We start from the raw sequence: 24,407 nt of genomic DNA on the forward strand, positions 1-24,407 counted from the left end.
ACTAGCATCCTGCTTGTCCTGGGATAAAGCAAAATTGCTTACCTTGTAATAGGTGTTATCCCAGGACAGCAGGATGTAGTCCTCACGAAACCCACCCGCCTTCCCCGCGGAGTTGGGACACATTCCTTTTCTTAGTCTAATTTTAGCTAATGCTTATTGCTACATACGAGACTGAAGAGAGACCCCTGTGGCAGAGAATATCATAGCATGCTGGGCATGCTCAGTGGCACCACAGTGCCAGTCAAAAGTTTCTAGAAACTTTGACAGAAAGCTTTCCCGCACTAGTGCTCCATTGGTGACGTCACCCATATGTGAGGACTACATCCTGCTGTCCTGGGATAACACCTATTACAAGATAAGCAATTTTGCTTTCTTTGAATGCAGCATGCGTATGGCTCTTCCCTGCACATATTTACTTATGCTATTTATCAGGTGTAAGTCTGGTTAAAACAATTTTTAGCCAAATATGGACTGTGTGAGAGGTCTGGGTAGACTGGAGGACGTGCAGGCTAAAGAACCTGGGGGTCTTGATGACCTAGTAATAGATTGGGCAAACTGCTAGACAAACTGGTTAAACTGGTCATTTCCTTCACACACACGTTATAAAATCACCTCAATAGTGCATGTAAAAGCTGACAATTCCTAAGGAAAATGCACAATTAACAGATGCTCATGTAAACACTTAAAATTAGGAGCACACATACGCATCAAGGTACATTTTATAACAGGCGTGCATACTCGCATGGCCAATATAAGATTCCCTTGTATGTGGCCGCATGCCCACATATGCACATATATGGGCACGTATGTGCTCGTTTTAAAATTACCATCCCTATCTGTATTTTTAGGGGATTGCTAGATCAGTGTTTGTCAAACAGTTCCATTCATTCTCTGTCAGAAAGCAGGACGCAATCAGCTGCAAATCATGAAATCATCTGATGGTGCTGAAATGGAGATATTCTTTCTGAGCTTAGAAAACCAAGAGAGGTCTTCTGAGAATGCATGGTAGTTCCCGTACAGCTGCCATCATGCAAACCTCATTAACCTTGTTTTAACTAACCAAATGCATTTTTTTGCTCTCTCATTACTTTTGTCTTGCTGCCTCAGTTATTATGGTTTTACATGAATTCTGTTTCCCCTTCTAAGGGCTCTTTTAATTTTGATTTTCCCTTGTGAGCCTCAAAGAAAAAAGAGCCCCATGTCCTTTCTCTCTCTTCTTAGCTCCTAGACTTTGGTGGATCAGGATCTGGGGATACCTATCAAAAAATTTAAAAGTAAAAAATTGAAATTTGTTTTGGCTTCAGTACTCTTTCACACCATGTCAGAGAAACAAAGTGGATTCAAGAGGAGTCTTTCCTGCTATCATAAAATGTCCATAATTGCCCTCCACTCAGTGTGTGCATGCTGTCTAGGCCCTTTGCACAACATTCCAAATTGTGCTATCTGTGCCAAGATTGTCCCTTAGGGCCAGAAGGAAAAGAAAGATTTGTCTCATGGAAATACATTTATCTCCTTCATTACCTTCTACGTTTTCAGTCTCTAACTTAAAGCTGAGGGAATCTTCCAGTACTTCAAACCAGAAGTCACTGATTCTCTCTACCCATGGTGAGTCTTCCCACTCTAAGGGGGGGTGCCCTGGTCTCAGTCTCTATCTCTTACCAAGCAGAAGGGCCATCATCCTCACAGAGAGTCTCCTTCTATGAAGAAGGTAGAGAAAGGTGCAAGTGCAAGAATTGGCCACAAGCGCCCAGCTATGCAAGACCTTTGGTACAGATCATCCTTGAGGAAAGAGGGCCGCACTATGCAGACAGTGACATAAGACAAGATAGCATCAACAGCAACCTGGCTTTAATGCAAGATGTTGAAAAACAGCAGACACTGAAGGAGCACCAGCACAACATGATTCAGAACAGAACAATGGCTTGCTAAAGAGGAGACTGCATCACGTGTCTATCAGAGCTGAGATCCAGAGAAGGCTCTGTGCCATGTATTATGGCTCTTGAAGCAAATGATTTATTACTAGAGATATGTTATGTATGCTAGCTTCAAAAACAAAGCAAGAAATGGAGGAGGGTTTCAAGCAAATTTTTGCTGATTATTTGAAAAACCTGATGAGAACAGTACCTCCAGTCTCTAACTGAAGTTCAGCCAATTTTAGAAGCATATGCCCTTCCAGAAGTTTGGATTACTCTAGCTCAGAAGGAGTCTGATATCACTTCGGACACTGTGCAGTCCTTGTTATCCTTCGGTCATTCTGGATAGGAGAGCCAATGTTCAATTTCTTAATGAGGTAGTTCTCAGGATATATTACAGTCAAATCAGAGCAGCACTCTGTAAAACACATGTCAGAGCAAATATCGCTTTCAGACTCAGAAGTTCTGTGGGATCTCTATTAAGAAGTACTCTGTTTTCAGAGGACTTTTCCTATTCAAAATTTGTGGAAAAAATGAAAAAAGGAGTTCCCTTTGGGGTAGATTTTAAAAAGGTGCGCACGGGCGTACATGTGCGAGCGCTACTCGGCGGGCGCACATGTACACCCAATTTTATAACTTGTGTGCGCAGTGCCTGCACATGCATGTTATAAATTCGGGGGTTGGCGTGCGCAAGGGGTGCACAATTATGCACCTTGCGCACGCCGAGCCGCACTGCCTTCCCCCGTTCCCTCCTCCCAACCTGACCTTCTCACCCCTTCCCCTAACCTTTCCCCCTCTGCCCTACTCTAACCCCCACTCTGTCCTTTGCTTTACCTTTTGCGCCTGCCTCTGGGCTGGCACAAGTTGAGCGTGCCGGCAGGCTCCTGGCACGCGATTCTCCGACACAGCGGCAATGGCTGCTCTGTTGGAGGTCTCCGGCCCCACCCCTGCCCTGCCTCCAGACCGCCCAGCCCTGCCCAAGACCACCCCTTTTGTAATGCCCCGGGACTTACACGCGTCTCGGGGCTTTACGCGTGTCACCGGGCCTTTTTAAAATAGGCCCAGCGCACGTAAGGCCGGTTACGCGCATAAATCTTTTAAAATCCGGTCCTATATTTCTAGGTTTTTAAAAAACTATTTTCTTTCTGATCAGGAAACTACAGTCATCTTCTTATAATTCAGTATTTCTGTGTCAATTTTTTGAGCATACTCATTTGGGCCTCCAGTGCTCACACTTCTTATACCAGACATTCAAGTTTGCCTCTTCTAGCTCAGACTGAGAAAGTATTTTAGTTTCCTTGCTCTTTTCTGACCCTGTCAAAAGTGATTCCAGTTATGGCAAAATGTATTTGAGAGATGTGCACATCTGTCCATTTGAAAATTGGAAAATGCCTGAAAATGTATTGTCCGCCCATCCTACAGGCTCATGTTTCAGGTGGTAATGATATTTGGTTACTACTAACTTAAGCTAGATTTAACCTGGTGACTATGTGGATAACTGATTTTTCTAAGTGAATCTTGTGACCTACTTGCAAACCTTGTGATTCAGTAAAATTTCCTGATTCATACATGTAAACTTATTAACCCAGAATATTGTAAAAAGTAAAGATTGGCAAGAACAATCTGTGTTTATTCAGGAGATCTACTTACTGCTTTTTTTTAGACTTCTCCAGATTGTAACCAATCAATCTCTATGGAATACGGACAAAACAAATTTGAAATGAATCAGTTCCTTTGGCTCAGTCTTCTTACTTGGCAGTGTGTCCAGAATAACAATAACTATCTGAATGAATTATTCCAACTTCTTTATATTTACAAAGAAGAGCTTTATCAAGAAAACTGGTAAGGATAATCCTAAATATGATAGAAATAGAAATGCATTTTTTTTTAAATAACACCTAAACAGACTGATGAAAAAGATGCATGGTCTGTGTCAGAATGTTGGTGTAATGAATGCAATTTATGTTAGTTAATTTTATCAATATACTACTTTATTTTTATTTGCTGAAATACCTAGAGGTTTTATAATTCTTGTATATATTAAATTAGAATTGTTGTTGATAGCATTTTGTGTCTTCTTAATTTATCTAATAGTTAAAGTGCAGAAATAAAGCCTGCAAACCTTCAGGAAATGATCTCAGAGTCTGATTTCTGATTTCTTTATGCCCCACATGTGACCTATAGAAAAAAAAAGAATCTTCAGTTATTACATTTAATTCACACTGGAATACTGCATTAAATGTGGCTGTTAATTTAAGCATTACATAGTAGCAAAGTCCAGTTATAAAAATAAGCATAAGAAGTGCCAAGCTGGGTCAGACCAAGGTCCATCGAACCCAGCATCCTGTCTCTGACAGTCACCAGTTCAGGTCACAAGAACCTGGCAGATCCCCAGTAGTTGATCTGTTTCTTGTATCACTGCCAGGGATAAATGGAGCCAAAAACAGTTCTTTTCGTTCCAGACCTGACTATGGATTTTCAGTTGCAGGAAAATATAAACTTTACAAGGAATCACGTGCCACATAATAGTAGACATGGACAATAAACATTAAGATATTTACTTTCCATTTCTCTCTGTTTATGGAGAGTGATTTTCAAAGGACAAATTTCAATGTGTGTAGAAATTTTATGAGGAAATGTATGCATACTTTTTAGAATCCAAAAGTATGTATTAAAGTACATCCCCCACCCCTTGGTGTTACGCGCCCCACCTGTGCGCGGGCCTGCTCACCTTCATGGTTCTACAGCGGGTCCCGGGACAACCTCCCTCGTGGTAGTTGCCAGTCCTGCCAGGCCCCGGCATCCTGCGGTGGCAGTTGCCAGGCTTTCCAACGCGCGCCAGGCCTCACGCCGAGGCTTGGCATCCTCAGCCGTGTTAGCCACGCCCATACGTGCGTGCGTGGACTGCCCGGACTCATGTAGGGCCAAGGGCTGGTTCTAGCTCCGCGGTGCGTCCTGATTGATCCCTCGATATAAGGAAGTTCCTGTCTCTGCTTCCTTGCTTTGGCAATCGGGTCGGTTTGTTCTAAGATTGCCTCTGTGCTTGTACCTATTCCTGCTTGTTCCTAGTCTCGTTCCAGGATCCTTCTGTTCCAGTTCTGTCCCTGACTTGTTTCTGCATCCTAGTTCCTGTGTCCTGCTTGTTTCTGTGTTCGGCTGTCTGTCTACCCAGGTAGTACCCTCGGACTGTCTTACTTGTACTGACCTCAGCTTGCTCTTGACTTGCCTGCCTGCCGCCTGCCTCAAAGACCACAGCTTAAGAACATAAGAACATGCTATACTGGGTCAGACCATAGCAATGCTGGATCTTGTGCGAGAGGTGACAGTGGTGGGGCCACTTGGCAATAGTGATCATAATGTAATCAAACTTAACAATCACTGAACGGAGGACATTAAGGAAAAGTATTTAACTTTAAAAAATGAGACTATGATACAGTAGAAATTAGAAAATAACTAAAAGGAGTGGTTGCAAAGGTTGAACATAAGAACATAAGAACATGCCATACTGGGTCAGACCAAGGGTCCATCAAGCCCAGCATCCTGTTTCCAACAGTGGCCAATCCAGGCCATAAGAACCTGGCAAGTACCCAAAAACTAAGTCTATTCCATGTTACCATTGCTAGTAATAGCAGTAGCTATTTTCTAGTCAACTTAATTAATAGCAGGTAATGGACTTCCTGATCTGCCTGCCTGCCTGCCGCCTGTCTCATTGACCTCAGCTTGTTCCTGACCTGCCTACCTGCCTACCGCTTGCCTCAAGAGTTCAGCCTGCCTTTGACCTCATCTGATCTCATCTGACCCCTGCTTTGCTGACCATTCCTCGGACTGACCTCTGGACATTGACCTTTGCCTGCCTGACCTCATCTCCAGATTCTGGCTCTTTTCCTCGCCTTGTCATCACCAACTCTGTTCTGGTTCTCCCTGTTCCAACCAGCAGTCACCTTTGAACCCGATCGCGCTCCCCCTGTCTCCGTGGGCACGCCGAACTTTCACTCTCTTAGGAGACCCTGCGAGGCCCTCCTAAGTCCAAGCGGCCCGGGTCCCTATGGGCTCCTCCTGGGGGGACCTCGGGCTTCCAGTGGTGAAGCTCTTCCTAGCCTCTGTCTCCTCCAGTGCTCCACCCCCTGGGGGCAGTTACCTCTTGTTCCCTTTCAGGAGGCGTTCCATCTCTGCTCCAGGACAAGGGTCCACCCCCGAGTGCAACACTCGGAATCTCTCTGCATTGTTTTGGGAAACATTTGCAAAAACATGGTATAGGCTGACCAGCATATCAGGTGGGCAGTTTTGTAAAAGGCCACTTCTGAGCATAAACCTCTGTTTTATCCACAAAAGACCCTTTGAAAATTACCCCAACATTGTTAAAGTATTTGCATCCAGGACTTTTTAGAGCATGTTAGTTTTACAGATGCCTTTAGCCTCTTGTTCACTTCAATCACTCATATGTAAGAGCTCCTCTGATACTTCTGGATTTCTTTGATATTGTTTTGCATTAAGAAATGTATTCTCCTCCTTCTCCTCTCCCAGAATTTAGCTTTGGCTGAAATCTTTGGACTCAGTTCCATCTCCTTGGGTTTTGGATACGAGTGCAAATATCATGAAGTTCAGGTTTTACAAATAGAGCTATTGTAAATGGGGATATTCAGGCGAATATTCAATGTGGCATACAGGAGGAGGAACCGCTAGAAATGCTCTGGTAACATATGCCACTATGCCAGTGGACATTTCCACAAAGAGATATTCACCCACCTACTTAATTTCTTTGTATTTCACTCCTTGGAGCTGTCAAACCAGAATATATTTACTCCTGCCTCAGGCTTGAATACTTCCTGAAAGTTTCTTTCTGCAGCTGCCCAGCTCCCATTATAGTTATAGGAGTGATTTTGACACATACCTATATATTATGCATCTTCATTCTCATTTTGTATACATTATGCAGGTAATTTTAAGTGCCATTTCTACAGGTAAAACAATGTTTACTCGTAGAAATACGTATTTTGAAAATTGTCCATCTAATGGGCCAGATTTTCAAAGGCTGAGCCTATTTTGATAGGCCCGGCGATGCGTGCAAGCCCCTGGGCACGTGTATGTCCTGGGGCTTTGTGAAAGGGGCGGGACCAAGGCCTTTGGCACAGCAGCCGTGCCGAGGGATCGCGCGCCGGCACTCGGCTGGCACGCGCAACCTACGCATGTCCAGAGGCAGGTGCAACTTATTATACAAAGGTGAGGGGGTTTTTTTAGATAGGGCTGGGGGGCGGGTTAGGTGGGGGAAGGTGGGGGGCGGGTGTAAGGAAAGTTCCCTCCGAGGTCGCTCCGATTTCGGAGCGGCCTCAGAGGGAACGGGGAAAGCCATCGGGGGTCCCCTAGGGCTCGCCGCGTGCAAGGTGCACAAGTGTGCCCCCCCTTGCATGCGCCGACTTTGGATTTTATAACATGTGTGCGGCTGTGCGTGCATGTTATAAAATCGGGCATACATTTGTGCGTGCTGGGTTGCGTGCACAAATGTACGCCCGCGCATACCTCTTAAAATCCAGCCCAATATGTTCAGAAAACTATGCACATAGGGCCTCTATGCACGTTCTTTTATCTGCACCAATGGGAGGTGTTCCCGGGGCAAAATTGGAGAGGGATTTGTGCTTAAATGCACACTTTTAAAAAATATGCATGTAATTTTTCTTGGAAAAACATGCATTCACTGCCCTTGAAAATTAGTGCAAAGTCTGCAGGTAAAAAGTGCCTTCAGACTTTAAACCAGTGCAATGGGGCAGTTTTCGGTCTGTCTGCATTGGGACGATGCGATACATACTATCAATTTGAAACTTGCTGCAGGTACAATGTACCCAAAGACATTTGCACCTACATTTTGCATGGATACTTTTTCTTTCGAAAGTAAAATGTATAGAGGTGAAAATGCAATCTATTGGTGTTATTTTTCTCCCCCAACCTAAACATGCCCCTGGGAATGCCTGCTCTAAATGCAGTTAAAAGTCTGTACATTATGGAACAGTGCAAATACTTTTAGCCATATTGGTGGGGGGCATTTTCTGAAGGCCAGTTTATACAAGAAAAATGTTTTTTTATCCACATAAATAGCTTTGAAAATTGTGCTCTATAGTATTCATTCTCACTGTCAGTTTTATATAACTGTACTCCTGTAGTAACACTAAACATTTTTGGTATTCTGTACTAATGCAGGTAAGATTGGCTCTTTCTTGAAATCATCTGGGCAGGGCACAATCATATTGGCAACCTTCTTCCTTTTTTTGTCAGAGCACAGCATAAATGTTTTGGGTAAAAAATGTTTTTCAAACTTGGGTTGTGATCCAGATCTGCATCATGGCGTGCCATTCCTGGGCTATAGCCACAGCATTGTGTATTCTCTAACAATGGCGCAGCCCAGCTTCTTCCTGTGCAACCAGTTCATGAGTAGGTTTTAACTATACAGCATCTTTATCCAAGTGCTTTCATCTGTTGATACTAGTCACATTCTTTTAATCTTTTTTAAATCTTAAATTGAAATATTTTTAGGGTTTTCCTTAAATGAATTTTAAAACAGTTTCCTAATTGATAATTTGCATACAAAACATGCAATCCCTATAGGCCCGAGTTACCCAAATAAAAAGGACTCAAATACTCCACATATCTTGTGAAAACAAAATAAACTGCCTTTATGTGGGATTAGGCTCAACCCTATTTGGAATCAAGTAATACATTATCATATTCATTATCCCAGGACAAGCAGGATGCTAGTCCTCACATATGGGTGACGTCAGTAACAGAGCCCTAGTGCGGGAAAAACTTCTGTCAAAGTTTCTAGAAACTTTTGACTGGCAGCCTGGGGCTACTGAGCATGCCCGGCATGCCATGATATTCTCTGCCACAGGGGTCTCACTTCAGTCTTCGTTTTTCTGCGCTGCCATCGACATCGCGGTCATAGGAGCCCTGTGAGGTTTTCCTCACAACTTTGACAAAAAAAGTCATTATTTTCTGAAAAATGTTTGCCCCATTTCGGGTCTCACTGTGATTGTCACTGGACGGTGACAGGAAAATTCTTTCCATTTCACAATTTTCAAGTTTTCCATCGACGGCCGTCGATGCAGTTATGGCCTCAGGCTTCAAAAAATGCCCGGCCTGTAACCGAACAATGTCCATAATGGATCCCCATTCGGTGCCTTGGAGAACAACATGAGATCGCTTCGTGTCAAAAATGCCAAGAGATGACTCCAAAAGGCAGAAAACTCGGGCAAGAAAAAATGGCACAGCTTTTTCAAATTCAATCGGTGCCTTTCCCGACAACTTCCACAAAATCATCTCCGGTGGGAGTCACGAAGAAAATACTTATAAAAAAACGACTTCCGGAGGCTTCCAGCGATGCTTCTTCACCAGCACCCTCCACATCATCGACAAGGTCAGTCACTGAGTCGAAACCCAAACATAAGCACCGATGGCATCGTTCCATCCCGCTGCTTCAACCACCGGAAGAGCCACTCGCTAAGCGACAAAAACCGGCTTCGGTTCCGGTGACTTCCGCCTCCTCGATTCTGGCATCAACACCGTCGACGTCAACACTGTCATCGACTTCGATTCCTGATTTGACTACGTTGATCAAGCAAATTGTCACTGATGCCTTAAAGGAGCAAATTCCGGTGCAATCGCCGATGCCAACACCCATGTCGATGCCGGCGGAAACGCCGATGCTGGAGGTTTCATAGATACCAGCTTCACAGCCAATGCCAACGGTTACGTCGATGCCGGTGTATACGCTGATGCCATCGATTCCGCTGATGTCTATATCGATGCCGATGACCACATCGATGACGGAGCCTGTCCAGGCACTAACTCCATCAGTACCATCGGTGCCTACACCTCTCTCGATGCTGTTGATGTCATCTCGACCTATATCATCAATACCATCCATCAGTACATCGACAATTCCTATCTCGATGTTTTCTTTTCTGGCATCGACTATGCCATCTACTACACAGTCGATGTATCTTTATACAATGGCACCATCCATACCTCCTTTACAAAGGAAATCCACTTCCATGCACAAGTCATCAGGGAAATTTAAGCATTCTTTGCCAAAACCTTCCACTGCAGCTACTGAAACTACAAGCTCAGAAGCAGCACTACAAAACCTTCTCACCAAGAGATACCAAGAGCTTTTGGCCTCCTTGCCTACCATTCCAGGGCAAGAGGAGGAGGAAGAGGAAATTTCACCTGACCCATCTGACCCATTACAGGGACCTTCTGGTGTACCTCCACCCCAAAAGCCTACGCCTGCTCCATATCAAACTCCACCTTCTGATACTTGGTCTGACACTGCATCTGAGCCCTCATCAGAGGACTTTATGTCTGACCCCTCCCCACCTCAGTCCAGAAAGCAGTCACCTCCAGAAGACCTTCATTTTCATCCTTTATACAGGAAATGTCAGAGTCTATACCTTTTCAATTACAAGCTGAAAAAGATGAGAGACAACAGACCCTGGAAATACTTCAGTTTGTAGATCCTCCTAAACACAATCTGGCCATTCCTATCCATGAAGTGCTACTACAACTCCAACAGAGAATTTGGGAGCATCCCTGCACAACTCCTGCAGTGAATAAAAGGGTAGACTCTACCTATCTCGTACAACCTGTACCAGGGTATGAAAAAAATCAACTTCCTCACCATTCCCTTGTAGTTGAATCTGCACAAAAGAAATCTCAGAGAACCAGAACCCATGCCTCAATTCCTCCAGGAAAGGACAATAGGTTCTTAGATCAGATGGGTAGAAAAATATATCAAGGAGCTATGCTAAACTCAAAAATTTCAGCATACCAACTCTACATGACTCAACACCAGAGAAATCTCTGGAAGCAGATTGAAGAATTTGTACCATCTCTGCCTACACAACACCAAGAGGCAGCACAAAATATTATTCAAAAAGGTTTGGAAGCAGGGAAGCACGAGGTCAGAGCCGCCTACGATGCCTTCGAAACATCTTCAAGGACAGCAGCATCAGGCATTAGTGCCAGAAGGTGGGCCTGGCTCAAGGCCTCTGATTTAAAGCCAGAAGTCCAGGACAAACTGGTTGACCTTCCATGCCAGGGGGATAATCTGTTTGGCACCAAGGTGCAGGACGCTGTTGCTCAGTTACGAGAGCACTCAGAAACCTTGAAGCAACTGTCAGCTCTCCCTCATGATCCTGCAATGCATACAAGTCGCAGACAAAACGTCCTTTCTACAGACCAAAATGATACTGTCCTCCCACATCTAGACCAAGACCTCCTAGGTCTCAACAAAGACCTCAACAGAGACAGCAGCGGTCTGCTAGGCCCCAACCAGCTCCTCAGACAGGACCTGCCTCAGGCTTTTGAGATTCAATTCAGAGAACAGGGCCTATACTCCAATCCCCAAACCACCTTAGCAGTTGGCGGAAGGATATCCCAATTCTACAAAGAGTGGACATCAATAACATCCGATCAATGGGTCCTCTCAATAATAAATCAAGGCTATCGCCTCAATTTCACATCACTCCCTCAGGAGTTTCCACCGAATTATTCCCACCTCAACCAAAATCACATAATCCATTTACAAACAGAATTATCTGCTCTTCTAAAAGCCAAGGCTGTGGAGCACGTCCCACACAGCCAGAAGGGCAGAGGATTCTATTCCCGGTATTTCCTCATTCCAAAGAAAACCGGAGGCCTACGTCCCATCCTAGATCTCAGAAATTTCAACAAATTCTTAAAAAAAGAAAAGTTCAGGATGGTTTCTCTAGGCACCATGCTTCCACTTCTGTAAAAGGGAGATTGGCTTTGTTCTCTGGATCTTCAAGATGCTTATACACACTTTCCTATATTCCCTCCTCAACGCAAGTATCTGCGTTTCACAGTAGGACACCAGCATTTCTAATACAGAGTGTTGCCATTCGGCCTCGCCTCAGCTCCCAGAGTTTTCACCAAGTGCCTAGCAGTGATAGCAGCACACTTACACAAGCAAGGTGTTCATGTCTTCCCTTATCTGGACGATTGGCTCATCAGAAGTCAATCACAGCAAGGAGCAGTAACTTCTCTACATCGCACAATTGCTGTACTTCACAAAATGGGATTCCTAATCAATTATCAAAAATTCCACACTACTCCTTCTCATCTACTCCAATTCATAGGAGCAGAATTGAACACCATTACTGCAAACGCTTTTCTACCCGAAGATCGTGCAGACACACTGTCCCTGTTGGCACACTCAATTTACTCACGACAACAAGCGACAGCACATCAGTTTCTCACCTTACTAGGCCATATGGCCTCCACAGTTCATGTCACTCCTATGGCAAGGCTCGCCATGTGAGTAACCCAATGGACTCTAAGATCACAATGGATCCAAGCCATTCAACCATTACATTATCCAATTCAAGTAACCCACCAACTATGCTCATCACTCCGATGGTGGACAGCCAAGGACAACTTATGCAAGGGCCTACCCTTCCAAAAACCAATCCCTCAGATAACTTTAACTACAGATGCATCCACCTTGGGTTGGGGAGCTCACATAGACACTCTCCAAACTCAAGGGACTTGGACAAAACTCGAAGCAACATTTCAAATCAATTTTCTAGAACTTCGAGCTATACGTTATGCGCTGCATGCGTTCAAGGACTGCCTTTCACACAAAACTGTTCTGATCCAAATGGACAATACAGTAGCCATGTGGTACATCAACAAACAGGGAGGTACGGGTTCGTATCTCCTTTGCCAAGAAGCTGCACAGATTTGGGCCTGGGCCTTGAATCACTCAATGTTACTACAGGCCACTTATCTGGCAGGAATTCACAATGTACTAGCAGATCAACTCAGTCGTCAGTTCCAACCACACGAGTGGGCCTTGGATCCTTCAGTAGCGACCAGGATATTCCACAGTTGGGGACAACCAACAATAGATCTTTTTGCGTCACATCTGAATCACAAAGTGGACAACTTCTGTTCTCTACACAAACAGAAGAAACAGCCAGCCAAGGACGCCTTTGCTCCCCCTTGGAACTCAGGCCTACTATACGCGTATCCTCCAATACCGCTCATAACAAAAACTCTAGTGAAGCTTCAACAGGACAAGGGAACCATGATACTCATAGCCCCATACTGGCCTCGACAAGTATGGTTCCCCACACTTCTAGATCTCTCAGTCAGGGATCCAATTTGTCTGGGAGTAGCTCCGACTCTCATAACTCAAAATCAGGGTCAGTTGCGACATCCCAACCTTCAATCCCTATCCCTGACAGCATGGATGTTGAAAGCTTAATCTTACAATCATTCAATCTTTCAACCAATGTTTCTCAAGTGCTTATAGCTTCACGTAAACCGTCCACACGAAAGAATTATTCTCTCAAATGGAAAAGATTTACTTTGTGGTGCAAGCAGAACCATATTGATCCTTTTACTTGCCCCACTACTTCTCTTCTAGACTACTTATACCATCTGTCAGACTCTGGTCTTCAGACTTCATCCATCAGAGTACATTTGAGTACAATCTCAGCCTACCATAATAAGATGGGAGATGCACCCATATCCACACAACCTCTTGTCAGTAGATTTATGAGAGGTTTAATTCACCTTAAACCACCGATTCGGCCTCCAGGTGCTAAGGTGGTGATTACAAACTGGTTGACTGACAGAAGACAGCGTGTAATGGTAAATGGAACTTATTCTGAAGAGAGAACAGTGTTAAGTGGAGCCCCATAGGAATTAGGCGAGCAGGGCCCTGCGCGCCGGTGCACCTATGTTCAATAGGCCTACCAGCGCGCGCAGACCCCGGGACTCGCGTAAGTCCCGGGGTTTGGTGAGGGGGGCATGTCGGGGGCATGTCGGGGGCGGGCCCGGTCGGCGCAGCGTTTTGGGGGCAGGCCCGGGGGCGTTGTTACGGCCCGGGGCGGTCCGGGGGCATGGCCGCGCCCTCCGTACCCGCCCCCAGGTTGCGTCCCGGCGCGCTAGCGGCCCGCTGGCGCGCGGGGATTTACGTCTCCCTCCAGGAGGCGTAAATCCCCCGACAAAGGTAAGGGGGGGGGGTTTAGACAGGGCCGGGCGGGTGGGTTAGGTAGGGGAAGGGAGGGGAAGGTGAGGGGAGGGCAAAAGAAAGTTCCCTCCGAGGCCGCTCCGATTTCGGAGCGGCCTCGGAGGGAACGGGGGTAGGCTGCGCGGCTCGGCGCGCGCCAGCTATACGGAATCGATAGCCTTGCGAGCGCCGATCCAGGATTTTAGCGGATACGCGCAGCTACGCGCGTACCTACTAAAATCCTGCGTACTTTTGCTTGTGCCTGATGCGCCAGCAAAAGTACGCCACTTCGCGCGGTTTGAAAATCTACCCCTTAACCAATTAGCATTGACGGTTTTTACACAACTGCAATATCACGCTCTGCTTTGGCAACAGAAAAAGGGGAATTGGATTAAGATAACAAATAGCCAATGCTGGGCTCTGAGTTTTACGGTCTGGAATACTGATATACAGACATTAAGGATAATGTACAGGATTGCTTTTATGGCCAAGTCCAAAACAAAGTATGTTCAAGTAAAATTGTCTGAAATAACAAGAAGGCTGCTCACCCCATAAGAATGTTGCTAGAAATAATTTTGTTGTAGTCTGAAAATTTCTTGGTTTTGATTGTAAATATTACTACCCTTACCATGAGACTTGTGGAAACCTGCATGGAGAGGTAGTCATATAACGCATGCAATTAACCTTCACAGAGCAGAAGTACTACCTTTAACAAAAATATGGGGGTAATCTGCACAGAGCCGTAAGAAATACCATAAGAAACTTGCTGGGTGGACTGCGTGGATCATTTGGTCTTTTTCTGCTGTCATTGCTATGTTTTTATGTAAGTGCATCCTTAATTTCTGTAGCATATCTTTATTCTGCCTCAATATAGGAAATGTGCAAAGTGGCTACTTGGTCTTCTATACATCCCTTCATCAAACACTCCTGTTTAGAGGAGGATTCTTGATGGGACACTAACTTTTGCAAAGCAGTTCTAAAAATACTGTTTCATTAAAACCTTCATCTATCCCTCCATTCTTTTTAATGGCTTGCATAAGAACATAAATATGCCATACATGGGACAGACAAAGGGTCCATCAAGCCCAGAATCCTGTTTCCAACAGTGGACAATCCAAGTCATAAGCACCTGGCAAGTACCCAAACATTAAATAGATCCCTAAGTACTCATGCTGGTAACAAGCAGTGGCTATTCCTTATTGATTAATAGCAGTTTATAGACTTCTCCTTCAGGAATTTATCCAAACCTTTTGTTAAACCCAGCTACACTAACTGCCTTAATTACATCCTCTGGCAATGAATTCCAAAGCTTAATTGTGCTTTGAGTGAAAAATGTATATGTTTCTATTATGGAAATGCATGTTCTCCCATGCAGTCCTCAGCTTGAGAATCCTCACTTGAGTGGCTGTATTTGTTCTTGTTTGTTCACAGAGAAAGTGAGGTTGCTGACCTATAACAGGCGTTTTCCATAGACAGGACAAATCAACCACACAAGCACACCTTTCATTTCTTAAAGATGAAGCCTAGCTAGTGAAAAGACTGAGGAAACTCAAAGTTTGTCTTTCTGAACTCAGAGAGCAGGTCCATATCAGTGCCATCAGATGACATCACCCACTTGTGTGGATGATATGTCCTGCTCTTTATAGAGAATGCCTATTACAGGTAAACAACTTTGCTTTACATTGTGGTTTAATGACTGTCCTTTACAAACAATCAATACAATTTCAGTGTGTTATGGTAACTCTCTATTCAATGTCAGTTAGTAAAATACTGAATTTGTAATTACTGAATAGGGATGTGAATCGTGTCCTCGATCGTCTTAACGATCGATTTCGGCTGGGAGGGGGAGGGAATCGTATTGTTGCCGTTTGGGGGGGTAAAATATCGTGAAAAATCGTGAAAAATCTAAAAATCTAAAAATCGCAAAACCGGCACATTAAAACCCCCTAAAACCCACCCCCAACCCTTTAAATTAAATCCCCCACCCTCCCGAACCCCCCCCAAATGAGTTAAATAACCTGCGGGTCCAGCGGCGGTCCGGAATGGGCTCCTGCTCCTGAATCTTGTTGTCTTCAGCCGGCGCCATTTTCCAAAATGGCGCCGAAAAATGGCGGCGGCCATAGACGAACACGATTGGACGGCAGGAGGTCCTTCCGGACCCCCGCTGGACTTTTGGCAAGTCTCGTGGGGGTCAGGAGGCCCCCCACAAGCTGGCCAAAAGTTCCTGGAGGTCCAGCGGGGGTCAGGGAGCGATTTCCCGCCGCGAATCGTTTTCGTACGGAAAATGGCGCCGGCAGGAGATCGACTGCAGGAGGTCGTTCAGCGAGGGTTCCGGCGCCTCGCTGAACGACCTCCTGCAGTCGATCTCCTGCCGGTGCCATTTTCCGTACGAAAACGATTCGCGGCGGGAAATCGCTCCCTGACCCCCGCTGGACCTCCAGGAACTTTTGGCCAGCTTGTGGGGGGCCTCCTGACCCCCACGAGACTTGCCAAAAGTCCAGCGGGGGTCCGGAAGGACCTCCTGCCATCCAATCGTGTTCGTCTATGGCCGCCGCCATTTTTCGGCGCCATTTTGGAAAATGGCGCCGGCTGAAGACAACAAGATTCAGGAGCAGGAGCCCGTTCCGGACCGCTGCCGTTCCGGACCGCCGCTGGACCCGCAGGTTATTTAACTCATTTGGGGGGGGTTCGGGAGGGTGGGGGATTTAATTTAAAGGGTCGGGGGTGGGTTTTAGGGGGTTTTAGTGTGCCGGCTCACGATTCTAACGATTTATAACGATAAATCGTTAGAATCTCTATTGTATTGTGTTCCATAACGGTTTAAGACGATATTAAAATTATCGGACGATAATTTTAATCGTCCTAAAACGATTCACATCCCTATTACTGAATAGCATTACAAATGTACCAAATTTCTTAATGGTAATACTATGCTGAAGCATCTATTAATTGATCAGACCCTACTGTGCATCTAACAAGAGGTTGTGATAATAAATCTGTGCATTTATCATGGCAGGGACTCTGACACAATTCTATATTCAATTCAGTCAATTGCCATAAAAACTGCAATACAGTTTTATTCTAAAGACTTTGATGCTAATTGGAGTACTGATTTGACACAAATTTCTTCTAGTAAAGTAGAAATTTAATTGCCTCTGACACTATAGTAGTATTTTATGTAAAAAAACATAACTTTTATTCCTGTATTTTGCATTAAAAATGTATTTTTTATATTGAACTAATTTGAAACTGCTTCTGGCCTATTCAAAAGATTGAATATTTTAAAATTAAATATGTTATATATGTTATATAACTCTTATATTACCTTGTTTTTCTCCTAATTTACGCTATTCACTCAAGTCTAAACTCATTTATGCTCTCATGTTTATTGTCAAATGCCTACGGCGCCATACTATTGTTCAATGTACACCGACGTGATATCCTCTATGAACGTCGGTATATAAAAACCGTTAAATAAATAAATAAATAAGTATTTTATATTAAAATTTATTTTGTGTCTTAAAATGTTTAGGTTGTATTCTGCGCTTGGTTTATTCTTTTTTGGAGAGGCTGCTAAATTAAACGTGTCCTGCTTGAAGGTTTTAATGTCCTTTATGAGAGATTTTATTTTGAGCTCCCTATCTCGTCACGTGAAGGTAAAACCAGCAGTATTTCTTTTATTTTAGAATGAAATGTATGTTAATTCAGAACAGCTATTACATTCATAAGATATAACATACTTGTTTTACTGTATTTGTTTCTTTGATTCTCTGATGACAAGCATATCAATAAGTCACACTGAATCACATGAGCATTGTGTGCTCTGAGTGAAATTTTCCATGAGCTTCTGTATAAAAACAAGAAAAAAAAAAAGCTCATTTTTCAGGGACAGGCAGGGTTTCTGCACACCCCTGACCCTGCAACTCTCAGTTTAATTTTGTCTGCCATCACCACTGGATGTTTTCACCTGCAACCGCATGTTGACCAAGCTTTTGTTTCAGAGAGAATCAAGATTTTTTTCTTGCAGTTTACACTTATTATGCAATTTAAAACTGTTTTGTTTTTTTTTGCCTCATTGCTCTCCTAGTCAGATTCATAGCAATTCTTGAAGATTTTTTTTACTTTTTGATATCTCACAGTACTAACATTTTTTTCTGTCAGTATGGCCCCCATGGTACTATATTCTGACGGCCTAGCTTTCTCTTTCCAGTGTGTGTTTGTCTTTCAGGAGAATTTATTTATCATTTGATTTTGCATCTTCTATTTTTCTCACCATGGCTGAGAAACAAAGCAGCATAAAAATTTCAACCTTTGCAACCACTCCTTTTAGTTATTTTCTAATTTCTACTGTATCATAGTCTCATTTTTTAAAGTTAAATACTTTTCCTTAATGTCCCCTATTCAGTGATTGTTAAGTCTGATTATATTATGATCACTATTGCCAAGTGGCCCCACCACTGTTACCTCTCGCACAAGATCCGCATTGCTATGGGCATAAGGTGACTGACAAAGTTAGTGGTGCACCAGTACATGCCCCATCCCTCTCCTCCTTTGCTGCCTCTCCTGACCTCACCGTCATATCTGTCCTGACCTCTGTTGAAATTAATTCCACCTGATTGCTCTTCTTCTGGGTTGTGCATAAATTCTGCCACCCTCAGAAACCAAGGGCTCAACCTGTGGGGAAAGGGGCTGGTACCAACCACACTATAGTCCAAGAACTCACACCTATGAACAGCTATGCATTATGGACCTTACACTCCTGCACGTCACACTGAGAATGAGATCTAGAGTAGTCTCCTCTGTTGTCGGTTCCAGGACCAGTTTCTCCATGAAGCATTCATTTATGACATTTAGAAACTATGCTTTTCTAGTGAGTTCTGAGGAGACATTTACCCAATCAATATTGGAAAAATTGAAATCTATTATTATTACATTGCCTAATATGTTAGCTTTTCTAAATTTTGTTAGCATTTCAAGGTCTGTTTCTTCATCCTGGCCAGACAGACTGTAGTATTTTCCTACCTCTATGCTTTTCCCTATCACACATGGAATTTCTATCCTCAGAGATTCCACACTGCATTTTGTCTCCTGTTGTACTTTCATCCAGTTTGACTGTATGCCATCCTTAACATATAGCACCATCCCTCTACCCATTTGGCCTGGCTTATCATTTCTATATATTTGTACTCTGATATTACAGTGTCCCATTGGTTATCCTCCCTCTATAGCTTCATTCAGTGCCATACTTTCCAAATCTCCAGTCTTATTTTTTAAACTTCACATTCAGATAATTCAAAGTATGTTTTTTTTAAATTGTATTTACAATCTATCTAGCAATTGAAATGTGTTATTTGGAATTATTTTTCCTGTCTGCTCTTTATTTAAATATACCTGGGATACTTCCATGTATTTCACAACCGCTCTATCTGGATATTTTAACTTCCCCATTCTTCAAGTATCCTTGGAAGACACCTCATTCCAAACCATGCATTCCTGTGTGACTGTCAGCTTTCCACCAAGATTTAGTTTAAACGCTTCTTTCTCTCCTTTTTAAATGTTAGCACCAGAAGACGGGTTCCACCCTGGTTAAAATGGAGCTCATCCCTTCAGAATAGGCTCCCCTTCCCCAAAATGTTGCCAGGGTCAGTCCAAAGTTTTATCAAGGACAGCATCTTGCCTCTGATAGTGGCCCATCCAGGTCACAATTACCCAGCAGGATCTCAAAGAATCGATCCAATCTTTCTTGCTCATAACTAGGAATAAGCAGTGTTATGGTTTAGCCGTATTTGGGTGGATTCTTGGGTATTGTGGCAGATGACCATACCCACGAGGAGGAGCCCTGTGGGGAGCCACAGTACTGGGCTAGACTCAGGACGCACAAACACAGAGTTAGATCTTTTATTGTACAGCTGATGTGCACCACCAGAGGTAGCAGTCCAGGGACCCTCGGCAGAGGGAACCCGTCTCACCAAGTTGGTATAGGGAGATCCAGGTGTAGGTTTGCCAGTACGGCAAAGCTGTAGATGAGACAGACTGAGAATTAGATTACTCACTAGATGGTAGCTGTAAGATTGGAGATTCCACCAGGCTGAAGTAGATGGTTGCAGGCACTAAGGCAGGGAGAGCAGGCCCTCGAGGAGCGAGTACCTGATCCCAGTAAGACACCTGAAAGGAAAGCAGAGAGCCCTCGAGGAGCGGGTACCCAGGTTAGAGAATACCCTGAAGGGCAGAGAGAGTTTCCAGCAGCAGCACGGAAGCGGCAGAGTAGCTTAGACCAGACGAATCCAATCCTTGCTAACTGAAAGAGCTAGCAAACAAGCATAGGCTAAATACCTGGATGGCGTGACGTCACTTGAGGGGGCCGCCCCCGAGGTTCACGCCATAGTTGGAATAAAGACGTGGGTGGCGTGCGCGTGCGCAACCTAGGAGGCCCTTGGGAGGAACATGGCGGGAGGCAACGCCATAGCCATTCCGGGGACACCAGAGAGAGTGGCTTGCAGACACGGCGGTGGCCATCTTCCCAAGGCTCACGGGGAGAGCAGAGAAAATGGTGAGGCACAAGGGTCGAAGCCATCTGAGACCGGACACAAAAAGCAGTGGCTTTCCCAAGTCTATATGATTAATAATGGTTTAGAGACTTTTCCTCCAGGAACTTGTCTGAACCTTTTTTAAACCCAGATACACTACTTCCACCTTCTCCTCTATCTACAAATTCAAAAGTGTAATTGTGCACTGAGAGGACAATATTCCAATGCTACTTAGCTGGATAAGTTAGACATATCTGGCTAAGTGGTGGTTACATTTAGCAGCCGCAACTTATAAGTCACTTATCTGGTTAAGTAATTAGCCAGATAGTCAGTGGGTGGGCATTGGGAATAGCTGGATGGCTAAATTAGTCAAATAAGTCAAACTTGATCCATAGTAGGTCTAAACACAGTTGGGTAAGGCTAATCTGGCAAACACAGGGATATTCATCACCATAGCTGTGCTGCTGAATATCCCGTGGAAGTTAGCTCTATTAGTCTTATCAGGCTAACTTAATTAGCTGCCTATATCTGAATATAGACATCTGAGTGAAAAAATATTTTCCTCAATTTGTTTCAAATGTGCTTCCTATTAGGTTCATAGAATGTTCCCTAGTCCTATTACTATTTGAAAGAATAAATAACCATTCCCTGTTTACCCAATCCAGCTCGCTCAAAATTTTATAGACCTCTCCTCTCAGCCTTCTCTTCTCCAGGTTGAAGAGCCCTAGCCTGTATAACCTTTTCTCAAAAGGGAGCCATTCCAACTCCTGATTTTGGTAGACCTTCTCTGTACCTTTTCTGGTTCTGCCATATATGAGTTTGAATGACCAGAATTGCATACAATACTCAAGGTATGGCCGCACCATGGATCGATACAGAGTCATAATGATATCCTCTGTTTTATTAGCTATTCCTTTCCTAGTAATACGTAACATTTTATTTGTCTTTTAAAGTACTGCTGTAAACTGGGCTGAAAATTTCAAAGTATTGTCCACAATAATCCCAAGATCCTTTTCCTGAATGGTGATGCCTAATATGGAACCTAGCATCATGCATCTGTAGTTCAGATTATTTTCCCTATATGCTTCACGTTGTACTTGTCTGTATCAAAGTTCATCTGCCATTTAGACATCCAATCCCCCAGTCTCACAAGGTCCTCTTGATTGGTCAAAAGCATTTCTGAGAGAGGTCCAGATAAAACCATACATGCCACCATTTGAGTGCTGCAGTTGCTTGCCCTCATCATCAATTTCCGCAAATCACGCCTGAGCCCTTCATTTGATTGGTGTTCATAGGGCTCTGCTAAACATAAGTTAGGCCAAGGCTTATTTCCCTGACAACCGGACGCACAGCATTGTTTGCAACAGCAAGGAAATAATTCAGAGAAAGCATACATCAACATCATTCATGCTGAGGATGTTAGGCCTTAATAGCCACCAGTATCCAAGTAAATCCCATGGAATATCTCTACATGAGAAAAGCTCAATGGGCTCTGAAGTCTTAGTGGAATCAGTCCATCTAGAGTCTCAAGGATTACATCCTTAGGGAGAGAGTCTAATTCTTGTGACTCATTGATATGTTTGTCATCAGATAAAGTAAAGCTACTTACCTGGAACAGATGCTCTCTGATAACTAGGGATGTGAATCGTTTTCCATATCGTCTTAACGATAGAAATCGTGTGGCAGGGCAAGAAAATCGTCTTAGGCACGATTTTTTAGTTAAAAAATCGTTAAAAATCGTTTTTTCCGATTAGTGCGCACTAACTCGAGTTAGTGCGCACTAACGGTAGTTAGTGCGCACTAACTGGGAGTTAGTGCGCACTAACTGAAAATGATACAATTTGACACTTTTCAGGTCAGTTAAGGTCAGTTTAGGAATGAATATGTATTCCTATTGGCTGCCCTCTTATTTATTCATGTTACCAAGTTTCCTACTGACAGTATATGGGGGATGGGAAATGGAAACAGTTGGTAGCTTGACAAAACAAGTAATGTGATCAGTCAATGTGACTAGAACTTGTGCCCTAACCCTGATACCAGGGGTATTGTGATCTTCCTGCACACAGTGCCCTATCCCTATTAATACCAGGAGTGTTGTGATCTTCCTGCACACAGTGCCCTATCCCTAATACCAGGGGTGTTATGATCTTCCTGCACACAGTGCCCTATTCCTGATACTGGGGGTGTTGTGATCTTCCTGCACACAGTGCCCTATTCCTGATACCGGGGGTGTTGTGATCTTCTTGCACACATCCCGATATCAGGGATAGGGCACTGCATGCAGGAAGATCACAACACTCCTGGTATTAATAGGGATAGGGCACTGCATGCAGGAAGATCACAACACTCCTGGTATTAATAGGGATAGGGCACTGCATGCAGGAAGATCACAACACCCCTGGTATCAGGGATAGGGCACTGTGTGCAGGAAGATCACAATACCCCGGAGGAGTGAGGGTCAGGCAGCTCCCCCCTGTCTGTGAAGCCAGCCTCTCACTAGTAATGCAGGGAGGGAGCTGTCTCAGACTTCACCATCCTCCCCCCCTCCCCTTACCCACACACCATTCACTAGCTGGGACATGGGGGAAGTCAGGAGTGAGGGTCAGGCAGCTCCCCCCTGTCTGTGAAGCCAGCCTCTCACTAGTAATGCAGGGAGGGAGCTGTCTCAGACTTCACCATCCACCCCCCCCCCCTCACCCACACACCATTCACTAGCTGGGACATGGGGGAAGTCAGGAGTGAGGGACAGGCAGCTCCCCCCTGTCTGTGAAGCCAGCCTCTCACTAGTAATGCAGGGAGGGAGCTGTCTCAGACTTCACCATCCTCCCCCCCCCCTCACCCACACACCATTCACTAGCTGGGACATGGGGGAAGTCAGGAGTGAGGGTCAGGCAGCTCCCCCCTGTCTGTGAAGCCAGCCTCTCACTAGTAATGCAGGGAGGGAGCTGTCTCAGACTTCACCATCCACCCCCCCCCCCCTCACCCACACACCATTCACTAGCTGGGACATGGGGGAAGTCAGGAGTGAGGGTCAGGCAGCTCCCCCCTGTCTGTGAAGCCAGCCTCTCACTAGTAATGCAGGGAGGGAGCTGTCTCAGACTTCACCATCCTCCTCCCCCCCCCTCACCCACACATCATTCACTAGCTGGGACATGGGGGAAGTCAGGAGTGAGGGTCAGGCAGCTCCCCCCTGTCTGTGAAGCCAGCCTCTCACTAGTAATGCAGGGAGGGAGCTGTCTCAGACTTCACCATCCTCCCCCCCCCCTCACCCACACACCATTCACTAGCTGGGACATGGGGGAAGTCAGGAGTGAGGGTCAGGCAGCTCCCCCCTGTCTGTGAAGCCAGCCTCTCACTAGTAATGCAGGGAGGGAGCTGTCTCAGACTTCACCATCCTCCCCCCCCCCCTCACCCACACACCATTCACTAGCTGGGACATGGGGGAAGTCAGGAGTGAGGGTCAGGCAGCTCCCCCCTGTCTGTGAAGCCAGCCTCTCACTAGTAATGCAGGGAGGGAGCTGTCTCAGACTTCACCATCCTCCCCCCCCCCCCCCCCGCCTCACCCACACACCATTCACTAGCTGGGACATGGGGGAAGTCAGGAGTGAGGGTCAGGCAGCTCCCCCCTGTCTGTGAAGCCAGCCTCTCACTAGTAATGCAGGGAGGGAGCTGTCTCAGACTTCACCATCCTCCCCCCCCCCCTCACCCACACACCATTCACTAGCTGGGACATGGGGGAAGTCAGGAGTGAGGGTCAGGCAGCTCCCCCCTGTCTGTGAAGCCAGCCTCTCACTAGTAATGCAGGGAGGGAGCTGTCTCAGACTTCACCATCCTCCCCCCCCCCCTCACCCACACACCATTCACTAGCTGGGACATGGGGGAAGTCAGGAGTGAGGGTCAGGCAGCTCCCCCCTGTCTGTGAAGCCAGCCTCTCACTAG

General features: G+C 45.1%; 1 protein-coding gene across 2 annotated transcripts in view; it reads left to right on the forward strand.

Moving 5' to 3' along the window:
- TMEM232 (transmembrane protein 232) overlaps window positions 1-24,407 on the forward strand; it is a 512,842-nt gene that overhangs the window by 145,486 nt on the left and 342,949 nt on the right. For both annotated transcript variants that reach the window (XM_029571869.1, XM_029571874.1), the window contains exons 8-9: window positions 3,577-3,755; window positions 17,474-17,597. In XM_029571869.1, the coding sequence (XP_029427729.1) occupies window positions 3,577-3,755; window positions 17,474-17,597 (303 nt within the window). The remainder of the gene's footprint in view (window positions 1-3,576; window positions 3,756-17,473; window positions 17,598-24,407) is intronic.

The sequence above is a fragment of the Rhinatrema bivittatum genome, chromosome 1 (assembly GCF_901001135.1).
Source record: "Rhinatrema bivittatum chromosome 1, aRhiBiv1.1, whole genome shotgun sequence".
Classification (NCBI taxonomy): domain Eukaryota; kingdom Metazoa; phylum Chordata; class Amphibia; order Gymnophiona; family Rhinatrematidae; genus Rhinatrema; species Rhinatrema bivittatum.